This window comes from Lampris incognitus, chromosome 2 (assembly GCF_029633865.1).
Source record: "Lampris incognitus isolate fLamInc1 chromosome 2, fLamInc1.hap2, whole genome shotgun sequence".
In the NCBI taxonomy this organism is placed as follows: Eukaryota; Metazoa; Chordata; class Actinopteri; order Lampriformes; family Lampridae; genus Lampris; species Lampris incognitus.
In genome coordinates, this window is record NC_079212.1 from 24,079,837 (window position 1) to 24,101,142 (window position 21,306).

The 21,306-nt window shown below is 43.0% G+C and overlaps 1 protein-coding gene across 3 annotated transcripts; it reads left to right on the forward strand.

Annotated features, from left to right (window-relative positions):
- Positions 1 to 14,662: 14,662 nt before the first annotated feature.
- On the forward strand, positions 14,663 to 21,298 carry ccn5 (cellular communication network factor 5). 3 transcript variants are annotated; one of them, XM_056273154.1, is made up of 5 exons: positions 14,663 to 14,795; positions 16,021 to 16,237; positions 16,833 to 17,081; positions 18,911 to 19,152; positions 19,565 to 21,298. In XM_056273154.1, the coding sequence occupies exons 1-5, from the start codon at positions 14,733 to 14,735 to the stop codon at positions 19,850 to 19,852; spliced, it is 1,059 nt and encodes a 352-aa protein (XP_056129129.1). In that variant the 5' UTR covers positions 14,663 to 14,732; the 3' UTR covers positions 19,853 to 21,298. The 3 variants fall into 3 exon arrangements, with proteins under 3 accessions (XP_056129129.1, XP_056129131.1, XP_056129130.1); XM_056273156.1 differs by having other exon boundaries at positions 19,906 to 21,298; XM_056273155.1 differs by having other exon boundaries at positions 19,950 to 21,298.
- The last annotated feature ends 8 nt before the right edge of the window (positions 21,299 to 21,306 follow it).

The window sequence follows — 21,306 nt, forward strand, 5'->3', positions numbered from 1 at the left end:
AGCATGTATGCTGACACTGGGGGTGTGTGGACCAGTCCCATGTCCAACTGTGTCACAGGGCTCTTGACTGGCGTCCTTGCGAACAAGAGAGACAGGTGCTATGCTCCCAGCTGACTCTGGAGCAGGCATCACCTGGAGATGGCAACGGTTATGCCGGAACGTTCCACCCTGCTGTGTCTCGATGAGATAAGAGCGTGGTGTGACACTCTCACTGGTCACTACTGCAGGAGTTGTCCAGGATTTCTGGTGGTCAAGCTTGGTGAGAACACGACCACCTGGCTGCAGTGGAGGTAGGGATCTCACCCTGTGACGTTGGTTATAATAGAAGGCTTGCTTCTTCTTTTGGGCCTTGTCCTTCTGCTTGATCCGTTGCAAATTAGGCCATCTAGGTTGCAGGTTTCTTTCGAGAGTAGGAAGCGTCGTCCTGATCTTCCGGCCCATTAGGAGCTCAGCTGGGGGGGCTCCCGTGGTGCTGCACGGACTTGACCTGTAGCACATGAGTGCAATGAGAGGGTCCTTCTGTTTCAGGATTCTCTTTGCAGTCTGCACGGCCCTTTCAGCGTGACCGTTTCCTTGTGCGTTGTGCGGGCTCAAGGTGATATGTTTAAAATCGAGCTCACAGGCTAGGTCTTGAAACTTGGCGCTTGAGAACTGTGACAATGGCCCATTGTCACTCACGACCACATCCGGGTACACTGTACCGTGCACATGTTGCTTTTAGCTTCAGAGCGACTTGAACACTGCTTGTTGTTGTCATGTGTAGAATCTCCAGGTATCTAGAGTAGTAGTCTGAGATAACTAAATAGTTCCGTTTGTTGTACTCACACAGGTCCAGAGCTATACGCTTCCATGGCCTGTCAGGGAGCAGAGTAGAGATCAATGGCTCCTTTTTCTGTGCTCTTCTTGACTCACAGCAAAACTGACATGATGAGACCTTGTGTTTTATCTGTGAGAAAATGCCCGTTCTTTGTGTGGCACACAGGGCTCCATGACAGTGTGTCTGCCACAACGAGTGTCTTTCCAGGTGCATACTCAGCTATGGGTTTAAACCTCATGAGCCGCATAAGAAGTTTCTGGCACCATAGTGGAACATTGTCTAAGTCCTTGCTGTTCATTAGTGGGACCAAGGGCTTGTGGTCTGTCGCTAGTTTGAAACTCTTGAGGCCATAGAGGTATTTTTCAAACTGCTTGCAGGCCCAGACACATGCCAAACACTCCTTTTCGATCTGCGCATATCTGGTTTCCACGTCAGTCAACAGGCATGAAAACGGGTCAAGGGTGAAAAAGGTGAGAAGGACATGACCCTCTAGGGGGGTCCGAGGGCATGCTCCCCCGGAAGAAAATTTTGAACATTTTATATTTAAATGTATCGATCTGGTGCACTTTGAGAGAAAAATCAAGCATAATTACAAGACAGTATGTATATGTTCACATTACGCTATATAAGAAACGAGACTGACAACTTCTCTCATGAAATGCCCAAGAGCGCAGCTTTAATATAGGGTAATAGTGGCAAAACAAGATAGGAATACTAACAACATGTGTATGGGTGTAGTTTATATCTTTTTGGAAGAGAATGCACCGTGCGAATCCTTGTTTATTGATCTTCCGGAAGACATCTGACAGATGGAATGAGAGCTCTTGTTCTTTCACTCTTATTTTCCCTTCTAGTTTAAGCCACGACCAATTCCAGCTGCATTTGATGCCTGCATCCACTTGTTTTACAAGAAGAGCATCTTTCTCTCCTAACACACTCATTCTGGAAAAACAATGTTAACGTTAGTAGGGTTGACTTCTAGCTTAATTGATAAGCGGTGGTTGTTCACACTTGGATCTGACGTTACATGTTATACAGATATCTTACTTGAAATCAGATGTGTAAACGAGTGTTTCACAAGTTCAGATAAGTAACTTAGACTATAGGCCTAACGTTACCCTAACCCACAGAGTAAAATTGAAAATTGTTTTACACACAACGTTAGGCCTACATACATAGTTGGATTTCAGATTAAAACGTATCCGGTATTTACAGTTACAATATAGTAGGTTAATAAGTAACATTACGTCCCTTCCACTGACTAACATTACTCAACATAATTCTGTGAATGTAAACTTACATGATGTATTTCACTACGCTCGCCTGCGCTTTAGCGTGATCCTGCAACAGCCAGGCACTAGAGAGCCCCCAGGCTTGCGCCACTCATAAATCGACGGTTACTGTCCAGTTCTTTGATATAAGCCTGTCCTGTGACGCCCAGCTACACGTGTCGTCTTATTGCATCCTCGTCGTGTTGGTTAATAAACCAGGTTATGAATACTAACCCTGCGTCATTCATGAGAACACGAAACATGGTGTCAGAAGTGGGATACGAACTTAACAACCAGCACACTCCAACAAAAGTGTCACACAACACGCTGGACACTGAACGGTCACATATGAAAACACCTACAGCTGTGCTACCTGCTAAGACAACTGGAAGTCTGTACACAACACGCTATGGTCGTGTCAGCAAGCCAAATCCTAAGTATAAAGATTGAGTCAATTTGTCAGCTCAAAATTTTGAAGGTTATGTCATTTAAGTTAATTCTCTGATTTGCTAAGAGCTGACATTGAGGTCTTTGGGTTTCGTTTCAGGTATCTTTACATATAAAAGACCTCATTTTGTGTTAAAGTATAACTATATGCTTTGCTAAGACAACTATTTTCATATTATTCATTAAGGGCAAATTGTTTTCTTTGCATTTGATAATTCTCACTCTGTGATTATTGAACAGTTATTTAATGTGTTATTTGAAGGTTTGTTCAATATATGTTATTCAGCAAGTATTGATAATTGACAACATGGTTTTGTTATGGTATGAGCATGAGCTAAGAAAGGGGGACGATAGTGCGCTTCGCGGGCCCTCACCCGGTAACCTGTATAACTGAGTGTTCCTCAGTACGGTGTCTGCAGTGGCTCAATAAACATCAGCAACGACACAGTCACTGATCTACGCCTATGTAATTCTGTTTACTGTAACAGGCACTGTTTTTCTGTTGAAAATGGTAAGAAAGCTGTAAGCAAGGTAAAAGGAGTAAGAAAAGGAATCTTGCAAGTTTTCTTTTTCAGTTTAACGATTTATTATCTTGACATTATTTGTGAAGGAGAGCATGGCTTTTAGTAATATAATTTAGTGTGAAGTGCCTTAATGCCATTGTAAAATTTAGTGGGAGTGTTGTAATACAGTAATTTGACAATGGGTGTCGCTAATGCGCTGTACTGTCCTCTAGTGTCTGCTTGTATTTCCGGTTTGTGTCTGCTTGTAGTTCCGGTTTTACTTTTTCTGAATAAACACGTGAAAAAGCAATAATTTAGGTGGGATGTTTAGAGTGCAGCACTTAATTGTTCCAACAAATGTGGAAAGTGTACAGGATACAGTCCTTTTCATGATTCGGCTATCCATATTCACGGATATATACCAAGTCCAGTTGCACTTGATTCAACTCCTTTGGATAACCACGACCTGGATGAATGAGAACATTCACAGACATGATTCGGCTAGCTTCACAGACAGGGTTCGAGTGCATCCTATCCTACTTCTCCCCAGTCTCGTTGGAAGGTAATAAAGACGGGTTAATGACTAATGCAGCGCAATGTATGGCCATTTCCTATCTTGCTGCAAGTCAGCTGCTGATGCGACACAGCCACTCCAGGCTCTCCATCACCACCTAACACACAAGTCACACCCCACTGCCACAAAGAGAAATATGTAAAGCTTTTATTTTTGAAAACAATTGCTCTTGAATATCTATCTATCTATCTATCTATCTATCTATCTATCTATCTATTGCTTGCGTTCAATTTATTTAAAAATGATCTCAATCCATTGAGATTTGGAGGCGCAACAGGAAGAAATTGTGAGGGCCACCTTCTGAGGCCATTGTATGTTTTACATTTTGAGCCGCCCTGACATGACCACTAGAGGTCATCCGGATCATAGAAAAAATATCCCTTACACGCATACTATAATGCACAGACACTCGGGAAGACAAAATGTTATCCCTACTCTTTGTTTTGTTACGAACATCTACAGAAATGATCCAAAGTCACAACAGTTACTTGGCGCTATCAGGCAACAATGGGAGGGAGACTCGTGTTTGCACAACAAACCACATGTGTTCTGCAAACACAAACATCACAAAAAAACAACAAAACAAAACCCATATTTGTTGGCCACATTACAATCAGCATCAAAATACATTGGGTACACTTTGTTCTAACACAGTCTCACTACCCATATATGCATAACACCATTTCACCTGCAGTTAAGTAGGAGAACATTCCTCCACCCTGTTTTAATCTCAGAGATGTTGCTAGTCATTCAGGGTGGTGACGCCATCTTAATACTCACAATGTTAAGAGGTGTTGTTGACCCTGATACAGCCAGTGGCTGCGCCCTCATTAAAATGATTGCTCCATGAATTACTTGGACATTCACTTGTTGTGGAAATAGGGAAAATCAGGCCTGTAATGATGGGTTTATCCGAATGCTTTCATTCATCTAGTGTCTGTGAGCAAGACTGTTTCACTCATATTATATAGTCGCATTGTTGCATGCCCATATCCTTCCTTTTCTTTTTGCAAGAGACATCAAATAATATGACTGCAGTTTGATTACTATACAACATCTCATTATCAAGCAAACAAAAGCAATGTGACCAGACTTCTTTCCAAAATCATACATTTCCACAGCTCACAACTATGATTTCTGCCGCTGATTGAGTCTTTGTCTGTCAGCACGTACTCGTTCAGTTTACCAGCAGTTGCTTGCATCATAAACAGCGCCAGTTGAACACTCTGAGGTCCTTCTGCGTGTTAGATGTCTCTAGATCTCAACAAAGTAGGTCTCCCACACCTGAAGTTAGCGCATAATCTCACCTAAAAATATTGACACTGCTTACCAAGTTAGGAAGTGGTCTCATACATGAATTGAGCCACTGTTTCTTATTTATTTGTTTTCAGTTATTTTTGGTAACTGTAACTAGAAAATGTGTTGTTGTTGGTTTAGGTGTGTCAACAAGGGCACATGGCTATTTCTACTCTCTGTACCTGAAATCTGCTCTCCACAAACAACTCTGGGTATCCGTGTGAACCCAAGCTGCCCGGACGCACCAAATGAGTATGGGAGAGATGCCAGTGACACGCTTACTATAATAGATAATGGGCACATGATATAGTTGTTGTAGTACTGTTTTTGTTCTCTAGAAAGGTCCTTAAAAATTTGGTTTGGACAAACAAATGTTAACTTTTGGGTGTTGGATTTTCTGTTGGCCATTTGGCTCACGTATGTTTCAAGATTCAAGATTCTTTATTTGTTACGTCTCATTATACAAATACAAGAGAATAAAATTCTTGTGTTTTGGCTCCTCAACACTGCAGCAACAATAGTAATAAATAACAAAACAGAACAAAAAAGCAGTAATAATAATAAATAGCGTGCGGTGTATGTAGGGTGCTGTGTGTGTATGTGTGTATAGGCCTAGCCTTAATAAATGTGCATATGTGTATGTAGTTGTTTGTATATTTGTGTGTGTTTGTGTAAGCCATGCTACGACTGGTTGTGTTTATGTGTAAACTGATGATCCGCTGAAGACCATAGGTCAGTACCAGTCAGTCCAGCACCAGGCTTAGTGTCTTTAATGTTCTTTGTTCAAAAGCCTGGTTGCTTGGTGGAAGAAGCTGTTCTGGAGCCTACTGGACCGAGCTTTGAGGCTTCGGTACCGCTTGCCTGACGGTAGCAGCTGGAACAGTCCATAGCTGGGGTGGCGGGGGTTTTTGTAATCCTACGGGCTTATGAATAAGATGAGGAGGTTGGGTTGCACAGATCCTGTATCAGGGCTAAAAGGCATGGTTTTTCTGTGCCTTGGAGTGTAGTGTAAAAAAAAGAAAAAAAACCCACATCTGTGAGTATTTGAGGCAGACAGAATGCAATATTTGCAGTGGGCGAAGATTGACATATGTAGATACTAGTTGTCGAAGAGGGAAAAAAAGTTTCGGTTTGGTATTATTATCAGCAAGTACTTGTTATCATTATCAGTATCAGAAATGCAAAAGTGGTATCAAGCCATCACTAAGTTTTTACCACACACACCCGTCAAAAAAACCCTCATGTCAGTATCCAAAATGTGACATGTGAAGCTGCATAGGTACACTACAATGCCATTCAAACCCATAAAAGTTACATTTTTGGCTGGGCTATGATGCCAGACAGGCAGTTGTATTTACCTTTGCTCATAAATCTGTCAGTGTAGCTGTCGCGGGGAGTGGGTGTGGGTAGGTGTCTGGAGGATATGTGCTTTTCCTATGTGGCAGTAGACAGGGGTGTGACCTCGGCACTGCATACGTCAGGGAGTGACCTTTGGTCAGGACGATGTCCTTATCATAGGCTCGGGGTGTTCCTGAGACAACACTGTGTGATTCTCACACATAGAGTGGGAATGCCTGGAATCCAGGTGTCATTTCCTACCAGGGAAAACATCTTGGCTGCCGACAGAATCCTCCATGTTGGAAGGGCTTTGTCTCTGTGTGTGTGTGTGTGTGTGTGTGCGCATGCATGCATGTATGTCGTCATTGCTGGTTATATCTTGAAGCATTTTGCACATGTGCACATGCACAAATGACTTAAAAACCATATCCTGAGAAGATGCCTTTCCTTACAGCAAATGTTCATATTCGTGTTTTCTTATTCTTCTAAGACAGGGATTTTATGGACTTTTTTGTGTCTCAAAATCGAATAACTACTGCATTTAGCCTCCAGTAAGACAAGGCAGTTTAAAAACGCATGTTTAAATGCCCTGTTTGGTTTGATATATTTCGTCCACTTTCACAATTTGTTATGTAATATATTGCACCCTATACCAGCTGCACACCTGTGGCATTTCTTATGGAACTTTGCAGGAGTGGAAAGGATACACCTGGACATTACTGTTCTGAAAATAGTCTGCGTGCCTGGTGTTCATTAAGTTATGTAAACGTTCAAGTAATTCCCCATGTGTTTAAACACTGGCCTCGTCAACCTCCTTTTTGAAAGTTTTACAACCGGGTTTTTTAACATTGTGGTGCGTCACCACCTTTCCTGCCATTACTCATGCTGATAAAAAATGATCATAAATGAAAGCACAAAAACAGAAATTTTCAAGGAACCTTGCTCTGCATGCCAGCGGCCATTCACTCTAAGTGGAATGTGACTGTAGGAGTCACAGAGCACCGTCATCTGATAAGACTTCCCAGCTGATGTTAATAAAAGAGCATATTGTCCCCAATACTGACTTTCAGAAAACATTACTGTAAGCGAGGGCAGAGGAGGGTGGGAGGGAAACAGAGACTCAGGAAGAGAGAGAGAGAGAAGAAAACACTGCAGAGCAGTCACACATATGGGGAACATTTCAATGATATGTATTTGATATATGCATTTATTTTTACTTTTGGTATGTTGTAATCCGTATTTGGCTTATGTCATTGAGATCAAGAACCTTCTGAGAGAGCATTTGTTTTAGCATTTCAAAACACTCGCATTATAGTCCTGCATAGGATTGATCAAATTTCTATAGAGCAGGGGCGTCTGGGTAGTGTAGCGGTCTATTCCGTTGCCTACCAACACGGGGATTACCGGTTCAAATCCCGTTGTTACCTCTGGCTTGGTTGGGCATCCCTACAGACACAATTGGTGGTGTCTGCGGGTGGGTAGCCGGATGTGGGTATGTGTCCTGGTCACTGCACTGGCACCTCCTCTGGTCAGTTGGGGCGCCTGTTCGGGGGGGAAACTGGGGGCAACAGCGTGCTCCTTCCACGTGCTATGTCCCCCTGGTGAAACTCCTCACTGTCAGGTGAAAAGAAGCGGCTGGTGATTCCACATGTATCGGAGGAGGCATGTGGTAGTCTGTAGCAATCCCCGGATCGGCAGAGGGGGTGGAGCAGCGACTGGGACGGTTCGGAAGAGTGGGGTAATTGGCCCACTACAATTGGCCAAGTAAAATTTGGGAGAAAGGGGGGTGGGGGTGAAAAGAATTTCTATAGAGCAAAATAGACACCGTCAAGCTTGAGATTTTATACGCTTCGTTTGGACTAGGGCACAGCCACGGATGTCTCCTCAAACCAAATAACTACCAAGTTCATCTGCGACCTGTCATTACTTGTCATTAAAACAAATTAAGCCGAATTGGAGGTTTGTGAAAACAATGAGAAAACTGATATGCGTGGCTGACACCAGGCGTCATTTGGCTTGCTGATGAGAATGTTTAGTGGAAGCCAAGAGGTCAGTCTAACAAAGGGAACTCATCTTTTTAAAAGTTTAAACCAATTTAAGTAAATTGGTCATACCACAAGTTAACAGCAACATTGCATATGAATCTTAAACACTTTTGACACCAGTATTTTGTGATGCCTGTGTTCTATAGAATTGCATTTCAGTTTTCATTGAGTCATTCAGTTTCGCCGATGGATTGTATTTACTGTATTTTGAATATTTCCAGTCAGCCATGAGCTCAGTGAAGTATAGCTATTGGAAGTGTTACAGTAATGCTGGCCATTCCTTTTCCAGAAACCTTACTGGAATAATGAGTCAATGCAAGTCACTACCGCAACAGACACGGTACATCTCACACATGTTTTTCGGCTTAGGTCTGCAAAAGTAGCCACCAGTCGCTCATGAGTCGTCCTCTTCACCATAGAGATACCTGCAGATTTGGCACAAGCTTCGCGCCACTGCTGGGAAGGCCGAGACTGTTGATTTCAAGGTCACTCGCTGCCAAAACCTCAGACACCAATTACCGAGTGCACTTGGAACCCTTCCCCATGTTATGTGCACATCAAACACTGCCCTGAGAAACGTTTGCGATTATTTGTGACCGGTGAAGCCCACAGCCTGTTTACTCTGAGTCATATTCAAATCAGTCACGGCACAACCACCGGGCACCAATCAAACCCACTAACTTTAGAGCTGTCAAATATGGATATTGTCATGAATTGCTGAGGGCACTCGTGTTGGAGGCGAGGAGATGTACATTCAAAAATAGTCCAAACTTAAAAGATGTTTAAGTCAGTGTGAGAACTCAATTCATGTCTAAAGTCTGACGGCCCAAAAAGTCAAAAACATTGTACAGTGTTTCGATCCCCTATTTTTGTATCTGATCTTTTAATGACCTATGATTCTGCTATTTGGAGGTGTAACAAATGATCCAAAATGAAGCCTCTGGTTCACTCAAAGAAGGTTGAATCAGTTCATCTGGATATGTTTATTGACAGATACGTTTCATCGCTCAACGAAGTGACCTCTTCAGACTGAAGAGGTCACTTAGAGGTCACTTATTTTGTTTAATTTTCTTACCTGGATTATTGAACATGCATCAAGACACCTCTGGTTCGCTGTAACGCCATGCTACGATATGAATTGGCGCCATCTTTAGCATAATGGCTGTACTTACTTCACAAATGAGGGAAATGCAATTCTCTCTTACGCTCATTACTGTGATACTTAATGTTGCATACTATTGTACTGTCAACACCATTACTATTGGTGTCTGCTCTGTGATTGAGTCCTTTTCTGCCTGAACTTGACAGCATAATTGCCTGTTTTGCAATTTCCCCCCATTCTCTGCCTCTGAGACGCACCTACAGTAAATGTAGCTACTCGGCTTGACGTGCTATGACACGGTTACCATGTTGCGTTTTATGATGCCACTGGTTACATTTGAATTTATCTGCTAATTGCTAACTACCTCCGGCTTGGTCGGCCGTCCCTACAGACACGTGTCCTGGTTGCTGCACTAGCGCCTCCCCGGATTGGCAGAGGGGCTGGAGCATTGACCGGGAGGGTTCGAAAGAGTGAGGTAATTGGCTAAATACAATTGCGGGGAAAAAGGGAGAACCAGGGAGAACCCCCCCGCCAAAAAAAATGATAAAAAAAACAAAACAGATGTAAATGCTAATGATTCAAAATGGAGTGTGATGAAGTATGATGTTAAATATGAATAAAGCATTTGTTGTTGATTTTGTGGCAGCTACTGCATGTGCATTGCAGTTAATTATTGATGCACTAGTTACCAGAAAAGTTGCCTATGTTTATGTTTTGGCTTTGACATATGCACAAACAAAAAAAAAGATCTGTGGGGGTTCAAACCTTGCAAATGTGATCAAGGAAGTGCACTTTTCCAGAGTATCACCGCAACAATAATGTGGTTAACCCATGCATCGTTTCATACTGTACCTACTCAGGTATGTTAAGATGGCTAAACATTTTCCGGAATATGTGTTAGACATTTATGCGTCACGCTGATAGATTTTGCTACAGGGATTTTTTTTGTTATTATTTTCGCTTAGATTAATGAATTCTTTTCTAACTTTTATAGGGAAAAAAAATAATATTTTCTTTACTTTGCTGTTCAGTCTATGTGCTTTGTGTGAACACAAAAAAACAATAGGAATTTTAATATATACCTTCACCCTTCACAAAGCAAAACAATATTCCCTCACACTGAATAGGGTCATTGTGTATGACTGCAAGGTTTCTTCAAAAGAACTGTCTAATGTCTTTATGGGCAAAACTTTTATTATGTCAGCTTTCCAACATCTGTTGGCTTTGGAAAGATGTGGTGGACCTCTAAGGCCTCTCTGCCCATGTTAATTTGTAGGTACAAATACTGTTTACAACATGACAGATATGGGCTACAGTCGATATTTTTATACGTTTCTATGGCCTTATTATCCTCATTCAGTTGTTTATACGCCAACCATGGCTAGCCAATAAGTCTATCCAGGATACGGTATGCCCTACTTATTCTTTCTTGTGGGGTTGTATTGTAAGTGACAGAATGTTGGTCAAGGTCATTTTCATTTACTGTGTAGAAACATTCTTCTGTCAGGTTTTAAAATAAAGACGGTGACGGCAACAACTTGAATGTGGTCTAATTGCTCAAGCATTTTTATGGATGCACAGTCGGAGAGAGAAAAGCCACAGCAGGAGGGTGAAAGCCCTGCACAGTTTCTCTGGCCTCCAGAGTCCAGCCGTTCTCTTTTCCTTCTGCAAGAACAAACGGGGCAACTCAGTGCAGACATATGACCCATAAATATGATAATATTGGAAAAAAGAAGAAGAAGAAAGGAACGTAGTTGGGAACATTGTAGCCCAAACATCTCACAACATCCAAGGACCTTCAAATTGTAGTCTCAATATGTCTCCCGTTTATTCTCCCAGACAATGTGTTCCTAGTTGTTGTCATTTGTCCTTTGCTAAAGCTGCAGCCCTGAAGATTGTTGTTTTTGCTTAACTTCTTGACACTTATGCACACTGCGGTAATTGCATCGGGGTTTGAGCGCTTCAAAACAAAGAGATTTGTTTAACATAAAGCAGTTACCACTGCTACCACAGCAGCAGCTTATCCGCTGACAAACAAGTGAAACTGTAATTGAAGTGGTTCTTGCGCTGCTGTTTATGCAAAGATAACTGCAACTGTTCTGCTCCCCCTCGAAACCTGATGCTGCCTGTCTTATTCTTCCACGTTTGTCTGCTATGCTGAAATAAAACTGAATCAACTTTGTTGATCAGCATAAAGAAAAGTTCAAAAGGACATTTGTTTGCATGCAAATCTTCAGGATTGCAGCTATAACGGAGAAATTATGCCATTGAACCTCAGCTTCCTCCTATCTATGTGACGCAGGGAAGAGTATACATAGAAACAATAAATAGTAAAATGTTCTTATAATCCTACATGCCCCCTACCATAAACTAGGCAGGTCCAATGATTGGAAGGTTTGAATTTATTTAGGGTAAAAACTTGTGAGATGGGGGGTGTCCAGGTAGCGTAGCAGTCTATTCTGTTGCCTAACAACACGGGGATCGCCGGTTCGAATCCCCGTGTCACCTCTGGCTTGGTCGGGCGTCCCTACAGACACATCTGACCGTGTCTGTGGGTGGGAAGCCGGATGTGGATATGTGTCCTGGTCGCTGCACTAGCACCTCTGGTCGGTCGGGGCGCCTGTTTGGGAGGGAGGGGGAACTGGGGGGGAATAGCGTGCTCCTCCCACACACTATGGCCGCCTGGTGAAACTCCTCTCTGTCAGGTGAGAAGAAGCGGCTGGTGACTCCACGTGTATCAGAGGAGGCATGTGGTAGTCTGCAGCCCTCTCCGGATCGGCAGAGGGGGTGGAGCAGCGACCGGGACAGCTCGGAAGATTGGGGTTGGCTGGATACAGTTGGGGAGAAAAACGTGGGGGGGAGGGGTAAACAAAACAACATGTGAGATAGCTTGAGATAACTTGTGAGACTATATCACAGAAAGTTTGATCAGTTCATCTGGACACAACGTTTATTGGGAGAAACGTTTCATCACTCATCTAAGTGACCTCTTCAGTCTAAACTGGCTGCAGGTATCCCCACCCTTATAGACAGTACAGTGGCATAACGACCAAAACCAATGATCAGTTTCATATGCAAATTGCCGTGACCATTAACTAGAGTTTCTCTCAATAAACATTATGTCCAGATGAGCCGATTCAACTTTCTGTGATTTCCCTACCTGGATTATTGAGCATGCATAAAGACATCATGAGACTATACGTACATTTCAGAAATTCAAATTGCATTTGCAAAGCTGAGAGAGGCCGATTTGTTGGAATATAAAGTCAGATTACTTGTGCACGTCCGACGTGTTAATGTAAGTCCACCAGACTTAATCATTCATGCTGTAGTCTATTGTGGAAAATTCGTGTTTCATGTACGTATGCTGTATTGCCATTGTAGGGCTCTTATTCATAACTGGCTCCACTGCATGGAGCAGTGCATTATGGTCCCTCACTCTAAAAGGAAATACGTTCAGAAAATATGAAGGTTTCTTGTTTGCAAAGGACATTTGTGGATTCATGGATTATGTGACATTAGCGTAACGGTACAGTATATGTGAGTACTTCTCACTAGTGCTCATTTCTGCCTTCCAAAAGAGAAAAATGTATTATTGCGAATTGGGTCTTTTTATTACAAGTTTATCTGTGATAATGCTACTATTCCAGTTATTCCAGCTATTTTTCTTCATTTTTCTTCATGCTGTCTCAACCATGTATCCACCCTGCACTTCATTTCACATACCTTGTATTGTTCATCATCCACAACTGTTCACAGCATTAATACGCTAGGTCCTGGTATGTTCGAAATCATTTTACAAAATACACTGCATGTAACAGTAGAGCTACAGCCCATTTCCTTGTGGTCATTCCAATTCCCGTCTCGCTGGGAAAGCACGGAACGAAAATTGGAAAGAGGCAAGGCAAGCGTACGTGTCAGAGATGGCTGAGTCTGGGGCCCTGCAGTAACATCTGCCATAAAACCGTCTGGCCACCTGGACCTGGACACCCCCCCACCCGCCCACATCATGGACATGACTTCTTTCCTGCTCTCTGCCTTTCTGTTGCTTTTGTTCTATTTATAACCGATCACTCACCGTCTATACTTCCCGCCAAGCTCCTTGAAGAAAGATTGATGAATCTCAGGAATTCAGGAATTTATTTTCTTTGTTTTTGGAGAATCTCTTGTTTTCTAAACTCTTGCCCAGGTGGCAATGCAGATTTTTTTTTACTGTTGATATTTTTGCCATGTCTGCTGAATGTATCTGTGACCGTAAGCTATTTGCTCCAATCTCTCAGTTTTAGAAGACATATCGTGGCTGTTACGCAATATTACTTTGTGCATGTGGTAACTCTGCTATTATCATTACTTGCACAATTACAAGTAAGATTACTATTTCAATAACTGTTACGCTCAACATCTGTAGCAATGGCATTAGCTTAAGTATTCTAAAGATTTTGCATACACAACACATGCCATATGATGTCTGTTTCCACAAACCTAAATAAAGTATTCTGTATAGATTCATACTCGTTCTCGTCTAACTTATTAGTAATGCATCTCCCCAGTAACGCTGTCTCGACCAGCAGGTGTCTCCTCGTGGCCTTTGAGAGGTGCTTTGACACTGTTTGCTCCCATCTCCCTATTTGAATTATCTTCAAGAGTGAGCCTCTCACACAATGGACATGCCCACGATGATTCAAACTCAAGCAGAGCTCACACATGTCGCACTTACACCATGGAAACCAGAGGGAGCAGAGCGAGCTAGTCTCTTAAATATGCCCAAAGTAATCAGATTACATCTCCAGAAGTAGCTAAAGTTTTGGTATCAAAAATTGAATGACGGAAATATCTGTTCTTTCTTTGCCCTGTAGAGATCTCAGTAGTCAATATCTGATTGACGATGTGGAATATCAAGAAGCTGTAGAAACCACAGCAAGATAAAATCTCATCGACTTAAATCCAAGTCATTACCACAAGCCTCTGGAGGTTGTCTGACACTTTATGGACTGGTTGGACAGGGCATTTTCCTCCTCTCGGCTCGATCTAAGCTGTGTAAACTTAAACACCGATAGACTGGAAAGAAGGGAGAGAGGGAGGGGAAGGAGTAGGAGGGAGTGGGGGGGGGGAGTGTCTGGAAGTGGAAATGGCAGGGAGGAGGAATGTGAAACATTTCTGATGACGGTCCAGTGGCTGTTTACACGGCAGTCAGCCCGTGACATCAGAGTCCAGACTTTATAAATGTCAGGAGGCAGTTCGCAAACAGCTCTATCGGTAGCAACACCGTCATAGTCTGACACAAAGGTTAGATAGCCAGGAACACAGAGTGTGCAGCTCCATCAATAACAGTAGAGCTCATGGATAGACTACTCTATGACAATGTGATAGCTTTGGCTTTGCTGCTCTGTATTGGTGCACAGGTGAGGCCAGCCTTTCTGTTTCATAATGTATGGCTCTGGATGGGATCGCACGCACATGTGTGTGTGTGTGTGTGTGTGTGTGTGTGTGTGTGTGTGTGTGTGCGTGCGTGCGTGTGTGTGTGAGAGAGAGAGGGGGAGAGACAGTATGTTGGGAGTGACGTGTTTCAAGATATGAAGTCAATCAATTTCCACTGAGTTTGCTTGGTTTGTTTCATTGTAAAAATACTAATATGATACATAGCTATAACAATTATTTTTTGTGCATTAATGTATTTGAGCATTATTGCATTAAGAATGGGGAAAAGTAGTGCACTCCTAATTGAATGTATAGTGTACATGCAAGGACAAATCATTTACATTGTTTCCGATGTTTAAACTAGATTAAGCACAGCAAATATCCAGCCAAAACCATTGTCTATAGGTAACGCATCTTCCAAAAGAGTAGCCAGTAACAGAGAGCAGTTTGTGAGGTTGACTTGTTTCTGTATTTCATGTAATCGGTACGGGGAATCTCCTGTTCCTCTGCTCAGAATAAGAGAGGGTGGGCTTTTTCTAATGCCGCCGGTGGGTTGGTTCCATCTGATACATGTAATTGAAAACAGTGCTTTGGCGAGACGGTGCTGGATTCATTGTTTCCTCCACAAAGTCCTGTTACTAAAAATACATCTGTTTACATACCAGGGAGATGGGAACTGCTTTTAAAAATACGTGATGAGTGATGACACTACCTTGAGGGTAATGATTTCTGATAACAATGGCAATGACCGTTGAGTATAAGGATGGGCAACATTATGATCAGAAAAACTGTCTTGCAATTGAAAGAGGTTACCTACGACGATGAGTCCACTAATGATGAACTGATTAATGTAATATTCTTTGATGTGACTACTGCATCGTTTAAATAACATAGTAAGATGTAACATTTTGTATTTCCTTTGGAAATCCATACTCTTTTATACTTGTACTTTATTGATATTGCCTAATACTTTCACTAAATTTATGAACAAAAAACGCTGATTCATTTTTATATACAGAAAATTCCTAACTTAGGTTTACATAAACCATGTCAAATTCAAGCTGTTTCATGGGAAAACTCACTTGGCAGAGATAAAATATATTCCAATTCTAATTCTATAATAGACGGCATTGCGAAAGACACCCGCTAAACCAAACCTCGTCAAAGTTTTGTCCTCTAACCTACCCCGATGTGTGACGTCTTTGCTAGGTCATGTGTCAGCTATGTGAGAGGCCATGCCAGTGTCCCAGTACTCCCCCCCAGTGCCCCGCTGGTGTCCCGCTGGTGCTGGATGCCTGCCAGTGCTGTCAGGTGTGTGCCAGGAAGCGAGGCGAGGCCTGCACTGAAATGCTTCCCTGTGACAACCAGAGAGGACTCCAGTGTGACTACAGCGCCAGCTTCCCTGGAAACCCTGGGGAGTGTGTTAGTGAGTGCTTCTTCTAACAAGCCAACAACCAGGCTTTTCCTGCCCGTGTCTGTAGGGTTGATGCAGAGGGGAGGATGTAAAGGGAGGTGTAAAGGACTATTAAGGATGATGGAGCCTCGCTCTGTCTGCACGAGCAGGACAAACAGACAGTTGTGTTTACAGCCCATTCAGCCGAGTACAGCAGGTGGCAGCAGGGCTTTGACAGAACCCCAACAGATCTCGGTTTCTATTTCTAGGGTTGCTGTTGACACACTTCCTGTCACGGCCGTCCATTGAACATGATAGATTGCAGCAGCAACACACATGGAGTGTACAACAACACCCGTGGTTTCATCATAGAGAGGATTGGTTTACAGAAAAGAAAAAAACAAACAAACCAAACAACCATTGGCAGGGACAGTAACCCCAGTGTCCTCACCTCTTAAAGAAGCAATCTCTCTGTTGCTTTTCTTCTGCTTTTCAGTTTACCCTCTACTTTAAACTTTCCCTTTGCTAATTAGGTTACCCTCATTTATCCAGGGTGAGGGTGTGGCTGCTGTCTGCCTAATCCTGGGTGAGTAAGCAAACAGGGTATTTGTGCTCTGTCGTCCTACAGGTCAGAAGGATCTGAACTGCGAGATCAACGGAGTCACTTACTACGACGGCCAGGCTTTCCAGCCCTCCTGTCATTCTTATTGCCACTGTAAGAGTGGAGGAGTGACCTGTGTGCCAGCTTGCCCCTTGGAGGTCCATCTTCCCACCCCAGACTGCCCCAACCCACAGCACGTCCTGCTACCAGGGAAGTGCTGCAAGGAGTGGGTGTGTGAGAACTTGGAGAACACCATCATTCAGGATGCCATCACAGGTAAACTTACAGTAGATATCACCGTGTTACCTCCGGCTTGGTCGGGCGTCCCTTCAGCCGTGTCTGCAGGTGGGAAGCCGGATGTAGGTATGTGTCCTGGTCGCTGCACTAGCGCCTCCTCTGGTCTGTCAGGGCACCTGTTCAGGGGGGAGGGGGAACTGGGAGGAATAGCGTAATCCTCCCACGCACTACGTCCCCCTGGTGAAACTCCTTATTGTCAGGTGAAAAGAAACAGCTGGCGACTCCACATGTATCAAATGAGACATGTGGTAGTTTGCAGCCCTCCCCAGCTCGGCAGAGGGGGTGGAGCAGTGATCGGGACAGCTTGTAAGAGTAGGGTAACTGGCCGGATACGATTAGGGAGAGAAGGGGGGGGGCTTACAAAAGATGGATGGATGGATGGATGCTTAGGTGTACACACACAGGAGGAATACGTAAAAAATCTGATGATGCATGCTTTTATATGTCTTCTTAAACAGATCAATAGAAGTAAAGAATCACCATTAAAATGGATGCCTCAGCTAAGACTCCAAAGTTTGCCCTGATAACAAACAGCTTGACATTTACAAGACATGTTCCAGTGTTCATGTAACTGACACATGTGATTTCACAAACCATTGGATGCCTCAATAACTGCGCAAATGTTAGTCACCATCCACCAGTCCCAAAGACAATATTTTGCTGCCATCATTTATATGACTCTCGTTACTGATGCTTCATGTGTGGAAGCTTTTACTGGAGAATTTTTGCATTTCATTTGGGTGTGTCTGACCTCATGAAAATGTAAGTCCAAATATAACCCACACTTTCTGAGAAAGTCAGATCTCATTTTTTCCCCCCACCCACCAAGTTTCCGAGTTTCATAACAACACCCACAACTAAACTATGTAACAATTAAACGAATGAAGCCAAGCAGAGAGAAATGCTCCAAAACGGGGTTTGGGAAATGGAACCCCTCTTAAAGCATCTGGAATTTCTGACGCTGTCCGAGTCATTATGTCAATACATAGCAATGGAACATTTTGTTCCATTTGAGTGTTCTTGAATTCAGAACCTAGGAGGAATGTTTTACTGCGCCAGAAAACCAACTTGTTATTGTTACTTGCCTATCTAAAGATGTTATCTTGGGAGGAACTCTTCAGATGACAATCTTGTTCAGATTTTTTTTGAGACTCAAGAGCGAAATCAGACATTAAAGTCAATGAAACAGTCCTTCAAGTGAATTCATTAAATCAGTCTTCCCTCTTATGAGTAAGCACATTGCATGAGGTAACAGTCTCTGGAGAGTGCTTATGAGAACACCAGTCACCAACCCAGGCTCTTTTCCATCTGGTACTTAGCCTAGCGTTGAAAGATCTGCCACATCTGGGGTATCTGGGTGGTGTGGCAGTCTACTCCGTTGCCTACCAACATGGGGATCTCCGGTTTGAATCCCTGTGTTACCTCTGGCTTGGTCAGGCGTCCCTACAGACACAATTGGCCGTGTCTGCAGGTGGGAAGCCAGATGTTGGTATGTGTTCTGGTTGCTCCACTACCGCCTCCTCTGGTCGGTCGGGGCTCCTGTTTGGGGGAGGGGAAATAGCGTAATCCTCCCACACGCTATGTCCCCCTGGCAAAACAGGGGGACATAGCAGCGACCAAGACGGCTCAGAAGAGTGGGATAATTGGCCAAGTACAATTCGGAGAAAAAGGGGGAAAAATCCCCCCCCCAAAAAAGATCTGCCACATCACGGTGAACAACTAGTCACTCAGCTTGGCATCACGCAAAGCATACACTAAAGACTGTGAACAACTTTTGACTATGAGCTTCTTTTCTGGCCTTTCTCTAGCCACAAGACCCAACAGACTTTGGCCATTCCTTCCAGGGGACCAGCATATGAACCACCCGCTCCCACCTGCCTCCACATGTGTAGAGCGGAGTACTCAGTGGAGTGCCTGCTCCAGAAGCTGCGGGGCTGGGGTCTCCACAAGGGTGTCCAACAAGAACCTGGCCTGCAAACTGGAAATTCAGACCAGGCTTTGTAAAGTCCGGCCTTGCCAGGCAGTCCAGTCACCTCAAAGGCGACCTATGGTGAGACCCCCACAAATTTTTACTGAATGCCTTAACATTCACCCTCTGCTCTTAATCAGGGAGTGAACTATACTACCCAAGAATACAAGTCCAACTTAATTTATTATTAGATAAAACAATACAGAAATGCACAGAGAAAAAAGTATGGCACAAACAAACCTGGCAATTAAGAGTTTAGAGATCTCCCAAAATTTCCTGAATTATGTTTTTAGAGGAGATGTATTTCCAAGCTCTTCATGGAAGTGTCTTTCTGTTACATGTGCCTTGTCTATAGAATATTACACCTTTTCATATTGGCCCCTGTATCCCTTTTGAGCTCTCATCTGTACTCATCAGCTGTCTTCCCTTACCAGCATCTAATGTGTGTGCGTTTGTGTGTGTGTGTTTTGGCATGCCCTGTGTGTTATCCTAGTGGGAACGGTGGGGACAATGTAAGGCCAGCTACAGGTCACCCTTACCCATCCGCCTCGTCCACCAGGGTTGTTACAGCACTCAGGTTTACCGCCTGCTTTACTGTGGACAGTGCAGCGACTCCCGCTGCTGCACTCCCTACAAAACCCACACAGCTGAGGTGGGCCTCCGCTGCCCTTCTGGCAGACTATTAAAAAGGGCTGTGATGATGATCCATTCATGTGTCTGTCATCACAACTGCCCAGAAACAGCACACTTCAACCCTGCACTCTGGGGATACAGGCCTTGATTTGGCTCAGATGCACTCACTGACTTACTGACTGTGAAAACTTGTCCACTCAGGACAAATGCGGGAGACGTGTGTAATGTTTTACATGTGGATCCAGCTTTGTATGCTCTTTACAAGCCCTCGTGCCCTGGAAGGGAAAGAAAATGATGCAGTGGGTTATGAACTTTGACCAAGTTGAACTCCTCACAAGATGAACGAACTCAGTCTGCACTAAGAATACACATCTCCACTCTACTTCAATATACACTCCTGCACCATGTGTGAACCGGAGTCCTGAGGGTTACTGTAGTTGCTGATCCTGATCCAACCAGCAAGATTATTTAGTGTATTTGGAGTGACAAGGATGTTATGTTTCTGATAACTTAGGAACTGTAACACAAAAAAGAAACTTTTGACTAATTGTAAACCATGGGCAAAAGGCACATGCCCGTTGTTGAAGAGGTTTTAGTTTTGGAGACATATCTAAGCCATATACATGGCTTTTAGGGTTAATGTCAAAGACCTTAAAGTTGTATTTTTGTCAAGTACAAACGTAGATACATAGAACGACACCAGCCTATGTGTTGACAGATACTGTATTCTTAAATGAAAAATATATTTTGCATTTGTACATTGACTGTTTTTGTAGCCAAATGACATTGCACTTATTTTCTTCATGTTTAGTTTTGTTGTAAATAATTCCATCTTAATGCATTTAATGTGTGTACAAATTTGTTTATTGCATGTGGCCTGTTTATTCTCAAAATGCTTTTTTTGTATATCCATGTTTTATGTGTGTGTGTGTGTGTGTGTGTGTGTGTTTGTGTATTATAGTTTGATACATTAACTTGTATATATATTTACTTTTTTAAATTGTTATTTCTCTCAGTTATGCTTAATACCCATTTCAAAGTGTTCAAAAAGGCTTGAGAGTTGTAATTCCTGTCATGTATATAGTATACTTATCTCCAAATTATCACGATAATTTGGCCCCTAACTTTGCACAACTTGTTTTCATTCCCCAGGTTTTCAAGAGCTTGTGAAAACTCATTTAGGGCATGCAGAAATACCCTGCGCTGCAAACGTTGTTATAGGTGTGCCCAGTTTACATCAAACCAATTTCCCACTTGGCTTTTGAAAAAGGTCACGTTTGCTCTTGTTTCAGATAGACATTGACACCTGGTGGCTTCCACTGGATCTACTGTTTAGAGCTAGGTCAGTGTGAAGTGGTTGAAAGACAAGTGGCCAGACCTGGCCACGAAATATTACGCATAAAATTCTGATTTAGACATTCGACCGCTTGATTTAGTGCAAAGACGGTGACTGTTAAAAGTCTAAAACATCCACCATGTATGCTCCTCGTAATATTGTGAGGCGTACTCAACAAAATTCTAATACATTTTCAAAAACATGATAATTTTAGAATTTTTTTCTAGAGTTTTACAATTAAAAACATTCTAAAGACAATGACACAC

What these genes read in the sequence shown, in the direction of transcription:
- ccn5 (XM_056273154.1), top strand. Translation starts at nt 14,733, where the DNA reads ATGGATAGACTACTCTATGACAATGTGATAGCTTTGGCTTTGCTGCTC. An exon ending in TGCTCTGTATTGGTGCACAG is followed by an intron (nt 14,796 to 16,020) that starts GTGAGGCCAGCC and finishes CGTCTTTGCTAG; the next exon opens with GTCATGTGTCAGCTATGTGA. An exon ending in CACCTCAAAGGCGACCTATG is followed by an intron (nt 19,153 to 19,564) that starts GTGAGACCCCCA and finishes GTGTTATCCTAG; the next exon opens with TGGGAACGGTGGGGACAATG.